At 45.7% G+C, this 18005-nt stretch overlaps 1 protein-coding gene across 1 annotated transcript in view; it reads left to right on the forward strand.

The window, feature by feature from the left end:
- UNC79 (unc-79 homolog (C. elegans)) overlaps nucleotides 1-18005 on the forward strand; it is a 140937-nt gene that overhangs the window by 100570 nt on the left and 22362 nt on the right. Inside the window, exons 35-40 of the mRNA XM_015414741.1 lie at nucleotides 997-1109; nucleotides 1199-1284; nucleotides 2763-2936; nucleotides 4913-4981; nucleotides 6034-6144; nucleotides 11182-11286. Coding sequence (XP_015270227.1) covers nucleotides 997-1109; nucleotides 1199-1284; nucleotides 2763-2936; nucleotides 4913-4981; nucleotides 6034-6144; nucleotides 11182-11286 — 658 coding nt within the window. The remainder of the gene's footprint in view (nucleotides 1-996; nucleotides 1110-1198; nucleotides 1285-2762; nucleotides 2937-4912; nucleotides 4982-6033; nucleotides 6145-11181; nucleotides 11287-18005) is intronic.

The raw sequence follows: 18005 nt of genomic DNA on the forward strand, positions 1-18005 counted from the left end.
AGGCACCCCACATTCAAGCGGGTGCCTCTGGGACTGCTGTTCCCCTAGCACTACCCTCTGTCCCCGACCTTGGAGAAACGAGGCAAGCCATTGAAGGGCAAGCCCCTGGATCCCCACGTCGGCAAGGTGGTGGGTCAGCAGCTGATGGTCAACCATATCAAATGTGGCCGACAGGTCTAACAACAACAGCACGGTCAAACTGCCTCGATCCAGATGCCTATGGAGGTAATCAGTAAGGGCAACCAGCACTGTCTCCATCCCATGTCCCCGGGCGAAAACCGGACTGGAATGGGTCAAGGACAGAAGCGTCATCCAGGAAGCTCTGTAACTGAGTCGCCCAACTGATTTGGGTGATTCTTCCTTCCTCTCTGATGTGCAGTGAGGTAATTAGTTATTTCTGGGTTTGTAGCAAACTATAGTTGAACATTATACCCAAGTGAATAAACTGGTTTGTGCCTGCCATGCAAACTAGGGAACCAAACTGTGACTTGTCCCCAGTCTGAAATCCTTTTTTTAGCAAAGGTGGAAACCATGTTTTGCTAGTTCAAATGTAACAGCAAACCATGGTTAAATTAAAAACTTAACTAAAGGTTTATTTACATCCATGCACACACACAAACACCCTGGCTTGTTCATTAGTAGCAAACCAGGGTTTGCCGTAACAATTGGACCAAGCTGTTGAGTATATCGTACTGTGGATTGTTCAGAAAGGTCCCTAAAAGAATTCCAGTCCACTGCAAACCACACGCTTGTGTGTTTTTTCCTTCTTTTGAAACCAACACGTCAAGTCTAACACATGTGTACTGAAAATGCCTTTCTTTCTGAATATGCAAAGCGATATTGCCATTTTGTGATTCTGTGAATTAACGGCAGCACACTCTTAAATGGAATTCTGTTTGAATTGAAAGAAATGACTCACCTTTGATTGTTTCATTGTGGGGTATTGTTGTGAAACTGCTCTCTCTCACTCTCTCTCCACCTTTTTCTTTTCTGCAGCATGATGATCCCAGGGAACGCTTCGGGTGTGGCCAAGCAGTTTCTCCGCTGCATTTTCCACCAGCTGGCTCCCAATGGGATACTTCCCCAGCTGTTTCAGAGCAACATCAAAGGTAATGGGCAATGCTTGAGATTTGATTCTGCCACCCTCCACTACCTCCATGCAGAAACCTTATTGAAAAACGATATTGTTCTTTTGCAGATGGAAGTTTTTTACGGACCCTGGCCACGTCTCTTATGGATTTCAGTGAGCTGAGCTCCATAGCTGCACTGAGCCAGCTATTAGAGGTTAGTCTACCATCTGTTTAACTTGCCTGTTGTGTGTTTCCCCTCCTGTTTCATACTTTCCCTGCTCTTACTTTGATCTTACATTAATAATAGTTGCGTGCTGTCAAGTCATGTGTTGTCATGGTGACCACTTAATGGCAAAAGATGAGCAGAGGTGGTTTGCCATTATCTTCCTCTGCATAGCAACTCTAGACTTCCTTGGTGGTCTCCCATCCAAGATACTAACCAGGGTTGACCCTGCTTAGTTTCCAAGCTCTGAAGAAATCAGGACTAGGCTGCGCAGTCAGGCTGCTTACTGTGATCTTACTAGGTGCCAAACCAGATGAGACACTGAGAGTGCCATGTCTGCAGCACCCAGTTTTTTTTTTGGGGGGGGGGGAGGATTTAGACCAGGTCCACAGTAGGAAGTTGGTATGTGTGTTAAGCTTTTTTCCTGATCTAATACAGCCATGGGCAACACCATGTGCTTTGGACACAAAGCTCCCAGGGTCTCATTTGGTTTGGTCCTAATACTAAGCCAAGCTATTCAAACCATTGTGGGATGGTGAACATCATCATGGTTTTTCATGCTTCTGCATTCTCGGAAATGTTTGCTCATTGTCAGCTGGGAACTCCATCAGCTCTTGAGTAACACACCGAGCCAAAACAATGTCAAGCTTTTAAAACTGACTTTAAAACAAAGCAAAACAGATTCAACAGAAGTTCTAACTTGTTGAAAAGGCCATCAACTAGGCTGGTATGAAAACCAAAAACCTATGAAAATTGAACGCAGTTGTTGTTCAGTCGCACAGTCGAGTCCGACTCTTCGCGACCCCATGGACCAGCTCCGTCAGGCCCTCCTGTCTTCCGCCATCCTCTGAAGTTTGCTCAATTTCATGTTCGTTGCATCGATGACACTGTCTAACCATCTCATCCTTTGCCGTCCCCATCTTCTTTGACCTTCAATCTTTCCCAGCATCAGGGTCTTCTCCAGGGAGTGCTCCCTAGTAATTTTTGGATTGCCTGATTCTCACTGATTTTGTTGAGAGTGTAATCTTTAAAATTAGAGCTCTTTGAACTGAATGATCCCTGAAAATCTTGCCTTTTGTCTTTAATCGTAGATGTGTAAGGGATAGCTATGCAGCTATGCGGTGATTCCACCCAAGAGAAGAAAGCCTATGGGCAAGAGGTTCTTCCATTAGCAGAAGAAAGAGCCTTTTGTGTCAGGGGAAAGTTCCTCATGCCAAGGGAGAAGTGCCACTGTTAGCAGAATCAGTCCACAGGATCTAATCCATACATATATCTATATCAGCTCCAGACTTCTTTCCCCTTTCCTCTATTCCCAGTGATGCCCCACATACATTGAATTAGTTCTCAGTTGAACTAAATAATTTGTATTTCTTTGTGTGTGAGAATTCTGGTCTTGTACAGTCTGTGCTGTTTGCTAAGTAACTTGCTCCTCACTCTTAATCTTTGGACAAATTTCTTCCTTTTCTTAGGGTTTAAACACCAAAAAGAATTTACCAGCAGGGGGCGCAATGCTACGCTGCTTGGAAAACATCGCCACATTTATGGAAGCTTTACCCATGGATTCCCCCAGCAACCTCTGGACCACAATCAGCAACCAGTTCCAGACCTTCTTTACAAAGCTGCCTTCTGTTTTACCCCTTAAGGTAGAGCCCGTGCCATCTAAGTGGGAGGGTGTCCTGCTTTCAGGAACTTGAGTCTGTGGCCTTTGAATTATGATCTGGCAACTGAACTGGTGGCTAAGAAGGCATCTTATATCAACACACATTTTCAGATTAAGAAAGGGTTGTCTTTCCATTTTTTAAAAAACTATATATTATCGGTTTCTATACTGTGCAAGGATGAATTGGGGGAAAGTTTTTTTTAGGTTGTGGGGGCTGCTTAATGCTTGTGGGTGCCAGTTTTGGGCATAGTAAAGTGGTTCTCATACTTTCGAAGTGGGATTGTACTTTTCAGCCCCTACTTTACAAAGCAGCTTCCTGCTGCTTTCCTCTTCCCCAACATAAAACCCAGGGACCTCACATCAGGCCACACCAAACAAATTTAGGATTTAATTTTCACAGGTAGATCAGGTAGTCGGTGATGTGGAAGACCTCTGCCTGAGACCCTGGAGAACTGCTGCCAGTCTGAATAGACAATACTGACCCTGATGGACCAATGATCGGATTCAATAGAAGGCAGCTGCGTGTTTTCACATTTATTATTTATAAATATGTAGCTGAGCAATGGGCTGTATTTCGTGACTATTTCACCTTGGCCATCAATTTCCCAAAACATCCTCTCCCAGCTCACCTGGCTCCTGCTCCTCACAATTCGCCTTCAAAAGGGTTATAACCCACTTTGGGGTGCTGACTCACAGTTTGAGAATCCCTGTCCTGGTCTAATTTTTTTTTTAAACCCTGTAGATTCTGCACTGTCCAACAACAGAAAACCCAAGGATTTAGAGTTTGGTTAGGTGTTTCAAGAAGGCACCCACACAAAATGGGAAGAAGGAATTGCTACTATGATATAGAACTCAATCTGTACACAGATACCCAGATGTTTGGGATACCCAATGGGAGCAAATACTGACTTGCTGGGGATATTTCAGATAAGAAAAAGGGTGCAGAAAGGAGGGCTTGTCACCCCCTTACCTTGCAAATGGAACTCCGAGGGTCCTGTGTACTCTTATTTCAGTCAGCTTAATCAGAGTGCCAATTAAATTCTGCAGTCTTCAAATTCCCCTTTCTTTGCATCAAGTTCTGTCTACAGAACTCCACTCACAGAACATGCTTTTCCCCACAGTCCTGTACCAGCTGTAGGGCCCTGCATGTGTCAAAAAGCCTCTCCTTTGCAGGGAACTATATGGGATGTGGTCCAGGAGGCAGCAACTCGAGGGGCAAATCCACGCAAGTCACAGTCCCTCCCCTGCTTTCTTCTCACAGAAGGGCTTATTTGGATTCAAGCTATCTCGATTTTCTAAATGAACAGCAGACCAACTTCTCAATAATGTACCTCAGAGAAGAGCATTCTGATTACCAGCTAGTTTCGCTAGAGGAGCACTTTGATAATGAAATGGGTGAGGGGTGGGTGGTGGGACCAATGTTTTGTCTTCCCCTGTCAGAATGGTCTGGCACCATCATTCCTTCCCTGCCTACTTTTTAGCTTTACAAAAGCCCTGTGAGATAAATTAGGCTGAGAGATAGTGACTGCCTCAAAGTTAAAACTCTGTATGGCTTGGGGCCAGCATAACTGAAGGACCACCTACTCCCATATAGATCTACCCGATGGCTCCAGTCATCCTCAGAGGCCCTGCTTCGGGTGCTGCCCCCCCATCTGAGGTGAGACAGTCGCAACCCGAGAAAGGGCCTTCTCGGTTGTGGCACGGAAACTTTGGAACTCCCTCCCCAGGGAGATTCATCTGTCTTCCTCTATCATTGTCATCAGTGAGTGGGAGAAGAAACGCAGCATAGCCATGTTTTAAATAAATAATTCTGTCCATCTGTCTAGCTTGCGAGCTACATGATCAAGCAGGGACTACTCTCTACAGTCCTAGTCAGAAAAAGCAGCCACTGAACTGCACAGGTGCTCTCGTTAAAGAAAGGTTCTAACCTCATTTTGTATCCTCCCCATTTATCCCCAGTGTTCTTTAGATTCTGGTTTAAGGATAATGATCTGTCTGCTGAAGATACCTACCAGCAGTGCTGCCAGGGTAAGTGCCAAAATTATACATTTAAACCTACTTTTCAGGCTTTTTTCCCTTACACCTCTTCAAAGAGGACATTATGGCTGAGTTAAATTGTGCAGTGTCGTGGAGGATGCAAGTCTGAGAATCCAGGTTATATTAGTCTGTGGGAGGGGTTACATGTATTATGAAAGTGGGAATTTATATCTTCCCAAAAGCTGGATTCCTTCCTTCCTTCCTTCCTTCCTTCCTTCCTTCCTTCCTTCCTTCCTTCCTTCCTTCCTTCCTCCCTCCCTCCCTCCCTCCCTCCCTCATTAGTAGACTTATCTAGAGCCTGATCCTGCCACTTGCAGATTTAGTGAAACCCCTGCTGAAGCCAGAAAGGCTTTCAATTTTCTTTAAGGGCTGTAGGATTAGGTAGCAAATACTGGCTAGAGGAGGCTGTGTTTTTAATGCTTTGCTCCTAACATGCTTAATAACTAAGTCCTGGTTCATATGTTTGTGGGCATCTCTTGACAACTTGCAGCCGACCATATGAACCAATTCCTTTGAAAAACATTGTGTGCGAAGCGATCTTGGAAGTTTTATCTGCACTGGTTGACCTGCATCACATGTCCCGTGCACACACACAAGCCACCCCTTGATGCTGCTGCAGCCAGCAAAGGATGAACTGGGCATCGGAATTTAAACATTTAGCTCTAATCTGGAGGAATGGGAGAGTTATTTCCGCACTTTGGTTCCCATAAAAGAATCAGATGCTTTTCATTGTTTAGGCCAGTGCTGGTCCATTGATAGGAGCTACGGAAGCTTCAGCGCCAAATTCTGCCTTTCTCCCTGGGGATCTGTCAGCAGAAAATGCTCCTGCTTTCCAGGAGTTCACTTAAGGTGCTGGCTGGGGAAGCCCTACGTGTTGTTCAGCTGTTTGGCTGAATTGGTTTGGACAGCTGCAACCTGCCTTCCTCCGAGGGGAAAAGGTGGGAGGGGGAGAGGCTTGGTTTTAATGAAAGATTTCGCAATCCAGGCCATCTTGCTGAAGGATGCAATGCACTGAAGTTACCCCGGTCTTTATTGAATTGCAGAGTCTGCTGGAGCCGTTTTCAAAACTGCTTAGTTTTGTCATCCAGAATGCTGTCTTCACCCTAGCCTACTTGGTAGAACTGTGTGGCTTATGTCACAGGGCTTTCACAAAGGTAACTGACTCTAGGAGTGGGTTTATTCCATTTGAAAATCGGGGCAGCCCCCCAAGTATTACTACCTTCTGGACAGACTGAAATTAAGGCAAGTTTTGTAATACATGCTTTTAAAAAGAAAGGGTGTGGGGGGGAAATGGCTTGGTATTCTGGTGTTGAAATTTTGCTCAACAAAGCTTGCCTGAATCAGACTTTGACAGTACCCCAGAAATGTTTGTGCAGTTATTATGTCTGAAACTTTTTGTTGCTGAATCTGGAGAAAATTCAACAAGGGAACACAAAAATATATCAGGGGTACCTACAGCCTACCTAACATATGTCTAAGCATAAGTAATAGCAGCAGCACAACATGGTGACAAATGGCAAGTACTTCTGGTAAAATACCTGATAAAAATGATGCAGAAGCATAAGGTAAACCATCCTATGTAAGTTACTGCATACAGTACATTTTTCAAGTCGTATTATTCTTGTGGATCCATGGCACATGTTATAGATTAATGGATGCAGTCTCAGTTCTGGTACATGCAAATTGTCATATATTTTGCTGTTCAATTCAGTAGGATGCAGATAATAATGGTACACAGATAGCCCAGGGTAGCACGATCTGGCCAGACCTTGGAAGCTAAGCAGGGTCGGTCCTGATTAGTATTTGGATGGGAGGCCACCAAGGAATTCCGGGGCTGCTATTCAAAAGCAGGCAATGACAAACCACCTATGAACGTCTATACCTTGAAACCCCATGAGGAGTTACCAGAAGTCGGCAGCAGCTTGACAGCAATAAATAAATAAATAAAAGATATTACTGCATGTTGTGCTGAAGTTTTATTGTTCAAACCCCAGCTGTGTTGTTTGGTCCAGTTTGAGAGCCAGTTTGGTATAGTGGTTAAGAGTGCAGACTCTAATCTGGGAGAACTGGGTTTGATTCCCCACTCCTCCACATGCAGCTGCTGGTATGACCTTGGGTCAGTCTCAAGTTCTCTCAGAGCTGTTCTCTCAAGAGCAGTCTTCGAAAGAGCTCTCTCAGCCCCACCTACCTCACAGCGTGTCTGTTGTGGGGAGGGGAAGGGAAAGGAGATTGTAAGCTACTCTGAGAATTTTGGGTAGTGAAGGGCAGGGTATAAATCCAATATCATCATCTTCTTCTTCTTCTTCTTCCATAAATGGGACAGATATAGATAAAAAATGGTGTCTACCCTAGGCTGCTTGAAGCTTTGGTGTATGTTTGTGGTGACAGATAGAGAGGGAAGCAGGATCACGGTGGCAGGTTCCACTCCAGACTCACAACTTGTCACTAGGATGCAAGGCCCTCTGGCATCACATGTTGTTTGGCCCACTAATTTTTTAAGAGCATGCTTGAAGCACTCAGAGTATGTCCACTAATCATTACAGTAATCCTTACAACAGGCCAGGATTATTATCTCCAACTTGTAGACAAGCATCTTCCGGTATACCCCCAGAAGAGAGAGAAGAACCTCCTGGAGTTCCCTGGCCTGAAAAAATATCAAGCTGTCCTCAGTCAGAGTCAGGGCTTTTCCAGGCCCTGGTGGAACTCTCTGCCTAACGACATCCATGCCCTGCGGGACCTACTGCAGTTCCGCAGGGCCTGTAAGACAGAGATGTTCCACCAGGCCTATGCTTGAGGACAGCAACGGTTTGCCATCAAGCCTGGCCTCCCCATCTCTCCCCCTCCGGGAGAGGATACGTAATGTTTAAACACCATCTGATCCATTTTAATTATTGCTGTTTTTATTGTTTAAATTTTAACCTGGATATATATAATTTATTGTATTTATTGGAACGTATTTAGTAAATTGTTGCTAACCACCCTGAGCCCCATGTGGGGGGAGGGTGGTCTATAAATCAGATGAAATAATTGTAAATAACAAGGGGGCTGAGAGAATAGCTCCTTGACCAAGGCCACTCATGGAGGGGAGCTCACGGCTGAGGTAAAATTTAAACCAGAGGGTCCTCTGGGCTTCCACGCTCAGCCACTCACATTGCACCTGATCTCTCTGGTAAGGATCTCAGTTCTTCATCCCCTCCCCCTTTCTCAGTGCCACATGCAAAAGGTTTATATGTGTTCGAGGCCTTCCCTGGTTAGCAACAACCTGCTGGTCTGCATGCGCCAGTTGAAATATGGGGGAAAACGTTAACTGGGCCGCTGCCATCCCCTGAGTATCTTCTTTGTGGACCTTTATTTTTTGCAGTAAAGCACTGTAGCCAGATTGTGGAGCTTTGCTTCTCCGTCTCGCCAGTGAGCCTCACAGCCTCCGCACCTCCACAGCATCACACGTTTCAGAGGTCAATTTTTTAAAAAATAGAAGCAGCCAGCTATTTTTATCCAGTCCCCCAGGGGCAGGAATATCTCATGCTTTTCATGTCTCTGCATGACTAGGGTCCCCATGTCAATCTGATCTTTTTTTATCTGAGTTTGTTTCCCTTGAAGGCACTAATCTGATTTTTCAATGTCTGTGTCATTCTCAGCTGAGAGCAGCTTTTCCTCCCCTCTCTGTGCCGCCGTAACCTCAAAATCCTGCTTCTCCTTCATTTTTTGTTGTTGAGGTTGCACCCTGGTGCACTTGGGTTTTCTTATCTGCTACTATTCAACTACTTGTTGAATCCCCCAACTCAGAGTCCGACTGACCACAGATGAAGTAACTGGTAAACTGAGAGACTGTACTGAACTGGACATTTAATCATGTTAACACTGACAGAGACATAGTGTTGTTCACAAGCATGTGTGTAGGCAACGTGCCCTAAAGTCACAGCTAACTTATGGTCACCCTGTAGAGTGGTGGCGGCAATGGTGGCTTGCCATTGCCTTCCTCTGCATAGTGACTTCCTTGGCGGTCTCCCAAATACTTAACAGGGCTGACCCTGCCCCGCTTCCAAGATCTGACGAGAGCAGGCAAGTGGGAGCCATCTAGGTCAGGGTGTTCACAAGCATAGAAGGCTTTAACAGGAACTCTTAAATTCTTTTATTAAAAAAATGATTTCAGTTTCTCACTTTTGAGGAGGAAATCTTGGAACCACATGGGTGGAAGTCTGATGAAAGTTCTGAATGTAGAAAAGTCTGAAGGTTTTCAGGGGGATGGGAGGACTGTCCTTTTTGTCCATTTCGGCTTCTCCTACAGTTGGTGTTTGCTGCCTGTCTGACCACAGCTGCCACATAACCCCAAATCGAAGCCCACCCATTGATCTAAAAGATGGGAAATGGCCATTTGACAGTGCCACCCAAAGTTATACCTTTACAAGCCCATTGACTTTAATAGATTTTGAAGCATGTAACTCTGCTTAAGACTGTGCTGTTAAAAGCAGAACAGATTGTGTAACGTGCATTTCTTTTTTGCCATCAAGTCACAGCTGACTTTTGATGACCCCATAAGATTTTCAAGGCAAGAGACCTTCAGAGGTGATTTGCCATTGCCTGGCTCTGTGTTGCAAACCCTGGATCTTCTTGCTGGCCTCCCATCCAAATACTGACCAGGACTGACCCTGCGTAGCTTCCAGAAACTGACAAGATCAAGCTAGCCTGGGCTATCCAGGTCAAGACATAACATGCATAGTGTAAAATATATATCTAATGTCTGCCCTGTAACTATAGTTGCAGAATTTGACATCTTTCCTTCCTTTTTGTTCCATCCCTTTTCATCCATTTCCTCTATTTAGATGAACTTTTACAACCCTTTTAACTCATGGCATTTTAGGCGCTCCAGCCTTGTGTACTGGGAGACCTTAAGGCATGTGATTTTCCAATACGCACGATTGCCATTTTGTGTGAACAAGGTGACGGGCATACTTTCTAACTGAGGTATGCACAAAACCATGCCCCTGACAAACCTGGTTTTCCATTCACATATATGGATGCCGGAAAATATGCCCATTGTCCTATTCATGTAAAATCGCAGCTGCTCGTATTGGGAGCATCGTGTATAGTGTGCTCTCCCAATATGCAAGGTAGCAGTACCCAAACTGTAACATCTGAAGAGGGCTTGCATTAATAAAGCTTTGATGTTTCCTTTGATGATCAACATTTGGGTTTTGTGGAGTGATTTTCTGCACTATTGTGTCTGTGCTGGCAATAACTCTATGGAGGATGTGTAAAGCCAGGGCTATTTCTGGGCAGGAACTCACAGGAACAGAGTTCCGGCTGGCTCCCAAGTTGGCCACGCCCAGCAGAAACTCATTAGCATAATAGGCCACACCCAACAGCAGAAACTCAATAGGATTGGCTACACGAGGGGTGTGTGGCCTAACATGCAAAGGAGTTCCTGCTACAAAAAAAGGCCCTGGGTTTGAACAACAAACAAGGTAAACAGAATAACAAGCAAAAGGTGGGTGTGGCTGGATAACCACACTTCTGGTAACATGTGGGTGCGGCCTAATGTGCTAATAAGCTGTGCTGTCAGGGGTGTGGCCCAATATGCTAATGAGTTCCTGCTGTTGGGTGTGGCCTATTATGCTAATGAGTTCCTGCTGGGCTTTTTCTACAAAAAGAGCCCTGTGTAAAGCTAAACTCTGTCCCAGAATATGAGAGAGGAATTTTCTCTCATCTAAGAAAACCCCAGATCAATAAACTGTGGGGATGTCTAGTTTATCAACTTGAACCATAAAGGAAGCAAATATGCATGTGTTTGTGTGGGTTGAGGGGGAATGCCCCTCCCTCTCTTTTGAACTGTGTATTCATTAGGACAAAATACTTAATAGAATGGAGCAGATGTTATAGTCCTCTGCAGTAGAACTCATTCCCTTCCCTTGTGGAACAGAAATCCTGTGTCACTTTGGGGACAGGAGCTCTGGAAATTGGACAGAAGCATAAACATATGTAGAGGTGGGGACTCGGTTGCCACAAATAGTGGTTCCCCAGAGGGGACTGAAACGTATTTGCTCTTTTAGGCAAGCATAGACCTCACAGGGCCCCCCACCTGTCTTTGGGGTTAATATGCTCAGTCAAATAGTTTTGGTTTCCAGGATCCACTATCAGCGATACTTCTCATAGTCACTGCCAACTTTAATCTGTTGTTTTCTTTGTTTCAGGAAAGGGATAAGTTCTATTTATCCCGCAGTGTCATCGTAGAATTATTGCAAGCTCTGAAATTAAAGTCACCTTTGCCAGATACGAACTTGCTGTTGTTGGTCCAGGTACATAACAGATTCTTTTCCTTTTGATTTTTTAAAGGTTTCTCCAGGAATATTTTTAGCGCTTTAACTCTTCTGTGTCAAAAAGCCCTCCCTGAGCTAATCAAGCATCTCCAGAAGGTGTTTTAAATTTAAAATGGGGGACTCTTACATTTAGATTTGTACTTGCATAATACATGCTCTGCCTGACCATTTATTTTTTCCTGTCTCATATTCTTCTGCTGCTTTGTAATTACAATGGAGAACAGCCAGCTTACAAATTAAGTTACAGCGATGACAATAAAACAATGCGTGGAGCCAGAGCTCTCTTCTGCTAGTCAAAGGGCCTGACCCTCTTGCATGGGGTATGTGTGATTTTTGTAGATTCCCCCTTCCCACCGCAGATCCCTCCCATGTTGCACTTTGCCCAATTCTGAGGGTCTCTCCGTCTTCCAAGAGCCATCTTTCAGGGAGGGGAGACTCTGCTCTGTTTGTACTTCTTTGGATGCAATTCAATAATAAAGTAAAAGCTGCATTCTCCAGCAGTTTGTTATCCGGGCAGTTCAGTTAATTGGCACCAGTCGGGGTATATCTGGGTATGAAAGGCCTGTCTTTGCACTTAGCAGTCTCTGTGGAGGGAGAAGAAAGAGGAATATCCACTCTCCTTTTGGATGCATGGAGGAATTAGGCAGTTCAAGACAAGCTAGGTTCAGCTCCCCGGGCAAGATAGCCTTGCCCTACCCCATAGTCGTCAGCTTAAAGGAGAGGTGGACCTAAATCCAGATCTCTGCCCTCTCTTTGTAGTGTCACATAATATGGCTAGCAATACACCATCAACAAGCAAAGGAGAGGAAAGAAATATGTTGTGTTGCAATAACCCAGAAACTGAACAGAACTGCTCTGTTAACCTGCACATTGATTAACAGGTAACCCCAATTCCTTTTACTGTCCAAACAATTAAAAACCCCACTCTAGATCTTTTCTACATCAGCCCAGTTACAGTGCTTCTATAATCCATTGGCCTGGTGTGGGAAACCAGGGAGAGGTTGGCTATCTTGCTAGTGTATCGTCTGCCCAGCACACTGGCAGATACCCTGCTGAGACTGATTGAGGTGGTCTCGGAGTGGGCAGTGCATTTCCCTCAGCTGATAGTACTTGGGGATCCCAGTGCAGGATTTAATGCAATTCCGCAGGGCTTGTAAAACGGAGCTGTTCCGCCAGGTCTTTGGTTGAGGTGGTGGATGTCTAAATACTTTGGCCTCCTCTGCATATACTGCCTGGGTGAACTGCCCTTTCTAGAGATTTCTGTGGCATCTGTTGAGTGGGTTCTCATCTTTGTTAGCGGATGCCGACCACAGGAGGCGTCCGTGGATACTGTAAATTGAAGTTTTCTGCCATTTGTTGCTGTTTTTAGGAATTTTAACTTTATATGAATTTGTACTTGTATTTGGATGTATTGCTATGTTTGTATTTTAACTGTTGTGACCCGCCCTAAGCCCACTTGTGGGGAGGGCAGGATATAGATCCAGCCTCAGACTTCATGTCTGCTGTGGCAGCATTGGCACTTTCCCAGATTGTTTAGGTTTCCACACACAAAACAGGCCATATGCTGGATTTGTTTTTCTGTGCAGGGATTGATCTGGTAACCACAGTTCATGCAGAACTGGTGCCATGGACAGATCATTACCTACTTAAGACCAAGTTGAGAATTGTGATTCTCCTCTGCTTGGGCCAAGGGCTGATTTATGCCAGCCCACAGAGACTTAGGGATCCATTGGGTTTTGGGAATGGCCAATTCTGCCCAGTCTTGAATTTGCTGTTTCTGGGGAAGGTAATTGAGAGGGCAGTGGCTGAGCCACTCCAGGAATTCCTGGATGAAACTTAAGAACATAAGAGAAGCCAATGTTGGATCAGGCCAATGGTCCATCTAGTCGAACACTCTGTCACACAGTGGCCAAAAATACCAGGCGCCATCAGGAGGTCTAGCAGTGGGGCCAGGGCACTAGAAGCCCTCCCACTGTTGCCCTCCCCCCAAGTACCAAGGATACAGAGCATCACTTGCCCCAGCCTGAGAGTTCCTATCTATACCTTGTGGCTAATAGCCACTGATGGACCTCTGCTCCATATGCTTATCTAATTCCCTCTTGAAGCCGTCCATGCTTGTAGCCGCCACCACCTCCTGTGGCAGTGAATTCCATGTGTTAATCACTCTTTGAGTGAAGAAGAACTTCCTTTTATCTATTCTAACCCGACTTCTCAGCAATTTCATGGAGTGCCCACAAGTTCTTTAGATCCATTCCAGTTTGGTTTCAGACCCTGGTATGGGATGGAGATCGCACTTGTGGCGCTGGTTGACAATCTTTGATGGGAGATGGACTGTGGTGGGTCAGCGCAGCTGATTTTACTAAATCTTTCAGCAGCATTTAACATGGTTGACCACCTGATACTGATTGACCACCTCACCTCCTTAGGGATACAAGGTGCTGTGCTTCAGTGGTTTTCCTTCTTCCTATGAGGACATTTACAGAAGGTTGTTGATGGTGTTAGGAGTTCACCTAGTATGCTGCTTGTTTGGGGTATTCCTCAGGGTGTGATCCTGTCACCAATGTTATTTAACATCTATATGTGCCCTCTGGCTGATCTCATCAGGGGCTATGGGGTGGGGTACCATCAGTACGAGGATGACACCCAACTCTGTCTCCTGCTTGGTGATCAGCTGGAGTCTGATCTCCCTGAACTTATTCCATTGTCTAGATGCTGTGGTGGAGTGGTTGAGGGAAAACTGGCTGAAGCTAAATCCTCCCAAGACTGAGGTCATATGGCTGGGTCAGCGCAGACCTGTTGGCAACATACAACTCCTGGCTCTTGATGGGGTTCCACTTACATTGCTGGACTCTATCAGGAGCCTGGGGGTATGGTTGGATACCTCATTCTTATTTGAGAAGCAGGTGTCCAACATTGCATGGACTGCCTTTTACCATTTACAGTGAGCTCGCCATTTAGTCCCCTACCTGTCTTGTTCCAGCCTTCCTACAGTGATCCATGCCACAATCACCTCTTGTGTAGATTACTGTAATTCGCGCTATACAGGGCTGCCCTTTGAGGCTGCTCCAGAAGTTTTAGGTAATTCATAATGCAGCCGCCAGATTGTTGGCTGCTGTAACGTGGAATGCATGTATCCATCCTGTGTTGGTGGCGCCGGGCCCTCAGGAAGTCTGCTTGGGTACCACCAGGACCTTGGCACTGTCCTGATAGAGTGCTTGCCAGACGAGGTTCGAGCCCTGCAGGACCTTCTGCACCGGGCCCCCAGGAAGTCTGTTTGGCTACCACCAAGACAAGGTTCTTTTCCACCTTGGCACTGTCCTGATAGAGTGCCTTGCCAGACGAGGTTCGAGCCCTGCAGGACATTCTGCAGGACTTGTGAGTCAGTCTTGTTCGGGGAGGCCGCCTTCTGATCTTCTACAGCTTGGTGTAGTGGTTAAGAGCAGTAGTCTCTAATGTGAAGAACTGGATTTGATTCTCGTCTCCTCCACATGAAGCCAGATCTCTCAGAGCTCTCCCAGCCCCACCTCCCTCACAGGGTGGGGAGGAAGGGAAGGTGATTGTAAGCAGCTCTGAGAGTCCTTTGGGTAGTGAAGGGTGGGCTATAAAATCAACTCTTCTTCTTGTTCTCTTGGCCCTCCTGGAACTCATCTACCCATTCACGTCTCTATATTTTATTATTTATGAATGGCTGATGTCTGTTTTTTATTTTACATATTATGTATTTTCTAGGCAATTGTTATTGTTGTAATCCACCCTGAGCCTTCAGAAAAGGGTGGAATAGAAATCTAATAAATAAATAAAATCCAGAAATGTATAGAATTGGGTCTCACAGAGTATGTGTGGAGTCCCACATGAACTTTGTGGTTTGGAGTCTTGCTGCTCCCCCTAACAATGCCTGTATTCCCTGAAGAACTGGTGCTGTGAGTCAGGGCTTGAACGAAAAGCCATAGGGCATGAGAGGCTGTGGTAAGGAGGGGCAGCTGGGTGAATTCTCCCTTTCTTGACTGTACAGCTTGCTTGATTTAACCTAATTTTCGCTCCCTTTTGCCCCTTTCATTAGCTCTCTCTCCCTAGCTTTCTCACATCCTTCTTCCTTCACTGCCTCTCTTGCCCTCATTTGCTCTCCCACTGCTTCTGCTATGGCGTCCTTCCTATGCTTGCTTGCCTGTTGTCTCACTTTCCTTTGCTGCTGCCACCTTTCTCCTTCTCATGCTTCTCATTCCCTCACTGGCTGGCTCATTCACCCACCTGTCTGCTGCAGCCACCCTCTTTTCTTCCTTCTCCTGTTGTTTTTGTTTTCTGTACTTCCTGCCATCTCCTGCTCTTCCTCACCTGCCTTCCTCCCGAAAAACGATGGCCAAGATCTCATGAGTCATGACATCATGTTATGAGACCTCTTTCTCCCCCCCCCTCCCGACATTAATTTTTTTAAAACCTTTGGGATCTGTAGAAAAATACCTCGGATGTGTACCTGGCCCCATTCTCTGGGGGTTTTGATATGCAGAGAGGACAGGTTCAGAATTAGATATATGATGATTATGTCAATCACCCCGAGCATTTTGTTTTGTTTTTATGAAACCTACCACCAAAAAATTTCATAGATTGACTTCCAGTTCTAATTCTGTGAGAGTGGGGGAGAAAACATCTCTCTGTTTTCAACAACAAGGCAGTGTGTGGTGAAGGTGAACAGCCTTTTTGCACAGGTTTGCGTCCCCCTTTGTATGCCAATGCTTAGAAACTTCAGTGTGTTTACTTGAGATAGTGCCATGGTCCCTGTATTCCAGGAAACATTGGCACAGATGGAACAGTTTTATATGGAGTCCAAGCTTGCTCAGTATTGCCTGCTCTGGTTAGCAGTGGCTCTCCAGAATCTCAAGCAGAGAGGAGTTTTATCTGTTGCCTGGGATCGTGCCAGGAACTGAACTACCACAAACTGTGAACCCTAGAACATAGCCCAGAATCCTTAACATGCTGAGTTTTCGTGCAAATGAGTCAACGTGCAAAGGATTAGCTAAAGACAGCGTCTGAAAACCTCTGGCATAGCAGCTCTTACAAATGGACAAGAAACTCAAGGCGCTGGTATTATTGTTCATCTGCACCTGCACTGAGCCCTGGAGGATTCAGGCTGCCACAGAACTGGGAACAAAACTACACAGAAGATGTCACGCATGAGAGGCACGCACTTTTCAACGTGGCAGCTTGGCAGGAGCTGTTCTCCATCGCAGAATGACGGGGCTGGCAATCACGAGCACTTAATCACTTTGAAATGACAAGGAGCTCAAGTGGAAGTGACCAGGAGGGCCCCAGGCACGAGGCAGAGCTCTGCAGACTTGCTCCGTGGGTCACCCACAGTTCCATATGATTGACAGCTCCTTTCCCCTCTTACGTGCCCAGCACAGCACTCAGGCATATGTTCCTGTGAGTCGTCCTTTCGCGAAGCAGAGGCACACTAGTCAGGGAAAATAAGCGGTTGTCAGAAGAGCTGGAAGTAACATTGATCTTTTGAATTACACGGGGTGTAGAATTTCCTTAGAAACAACTATTACTGTATCAGTATTAGGGGGAGAAGTAGAGAAAAGAAAAAAAGGTCCCGAGTTGATGTTTGCAAGTACAATTCTGTTCAATCCCCATTAGTTAACGGGAGATGGGAGAGTAGTGTTGTTTCTTAAAAAGGGAGAGGGAATTTCTGTGTTAAGGGGCTGGATGCCAGCATGGCAAACCTACACAAAACAAGAGAGTACAGACAATTATTATGGGCACTGCCATGCTTTGGAGGTGATCTGGAGCCAGTTTGATGTAGTGGTTAAGTGTGCGGACTCTAATCTGGGAGAACCAGGTTTGATTCCCCACTCCTTCACATGCAGCTGCTGGTATGACCTTGGATCAGTCACAAGTTCTCTCTGAGCTGTTCTCTCAAGGGCAATCCTCAAAAGAGTTCCCTCAGCCCCACCTACCTCACAAGGGTGTCTATTGTGGGGAGAGGAAGGGAAGGTAATTGTAAACTGCTCTGAGACTTAGAGTGAAGAGTGGGGTATAAATCCAATCTCTTCCTCTTCCACTCCTCCTCCTCGAGAGCCAGTTTGGTGTGGTGGTTAGGAGTGCAGACTCTAATCTGGGAGAACGGGGTTTGATTCCCCACTGCTCCACATGCAGCTGCTGGGGTGACCTTAAGTCAGTCACAAGTTCTTTCAGAGCTGTTCTCTCACAAGCAGTCCTCAAAAGTGCTCTCTCAGCCCCACCTGCCTCACAGAGTGTCTGTTGGGGGGAGAGGAAGGGAAGGAGATTGTAAGCCCCTCAGACTTCTTTGGGTAGTGAAGGGTGGGGTATAAATCCAATCTCTCCTCCTCTTCCGCCTCCTCCTCCTGTGGGATTAAGAGTTTCTCAGGAAAAAGAGAAGTATCTGAATCCACCACTCCCCGGACTGACCCCATCTAGTTAGATGATTAGGAGGGAGGAACAAAATGAGATCTTCGTAATCTCTCTGGGTCCACAGATCAAGACCACCAAAATGTGGAATGGCTTAAAAGAGCTTTAACCAAACAGCAACTAAAACATGTTGAAGAGCTGTCTAGAGCAGAAGTCTACAATCTTTTTGAGTGCGTGTACCCCTTTTTAACATTAAAGAGTTTCATGGTTTCCCCCACACAATCATTGTTGTACTAATTAAAATACACAAGGGGGGACCCGCGATACTCGCG

Source organism: Gekko japonicus, unplaced genomic scaffold, assembly GCF_001447785.1.
Source record: "Gekko japonicus isolate JY-2015 unplaced genomic scaffold, Gekko_japonicus_V1.1 scaffold1518, whole genome shotgun sequence".
In the NCBI taxonomy this organism is placed as follows: domain Eukaryota; kingdom Metazoa; phylum Chordata; class Lepidosauria; order Squamata; family Gekkonidae; genus Gekko; species Gekko japonicus.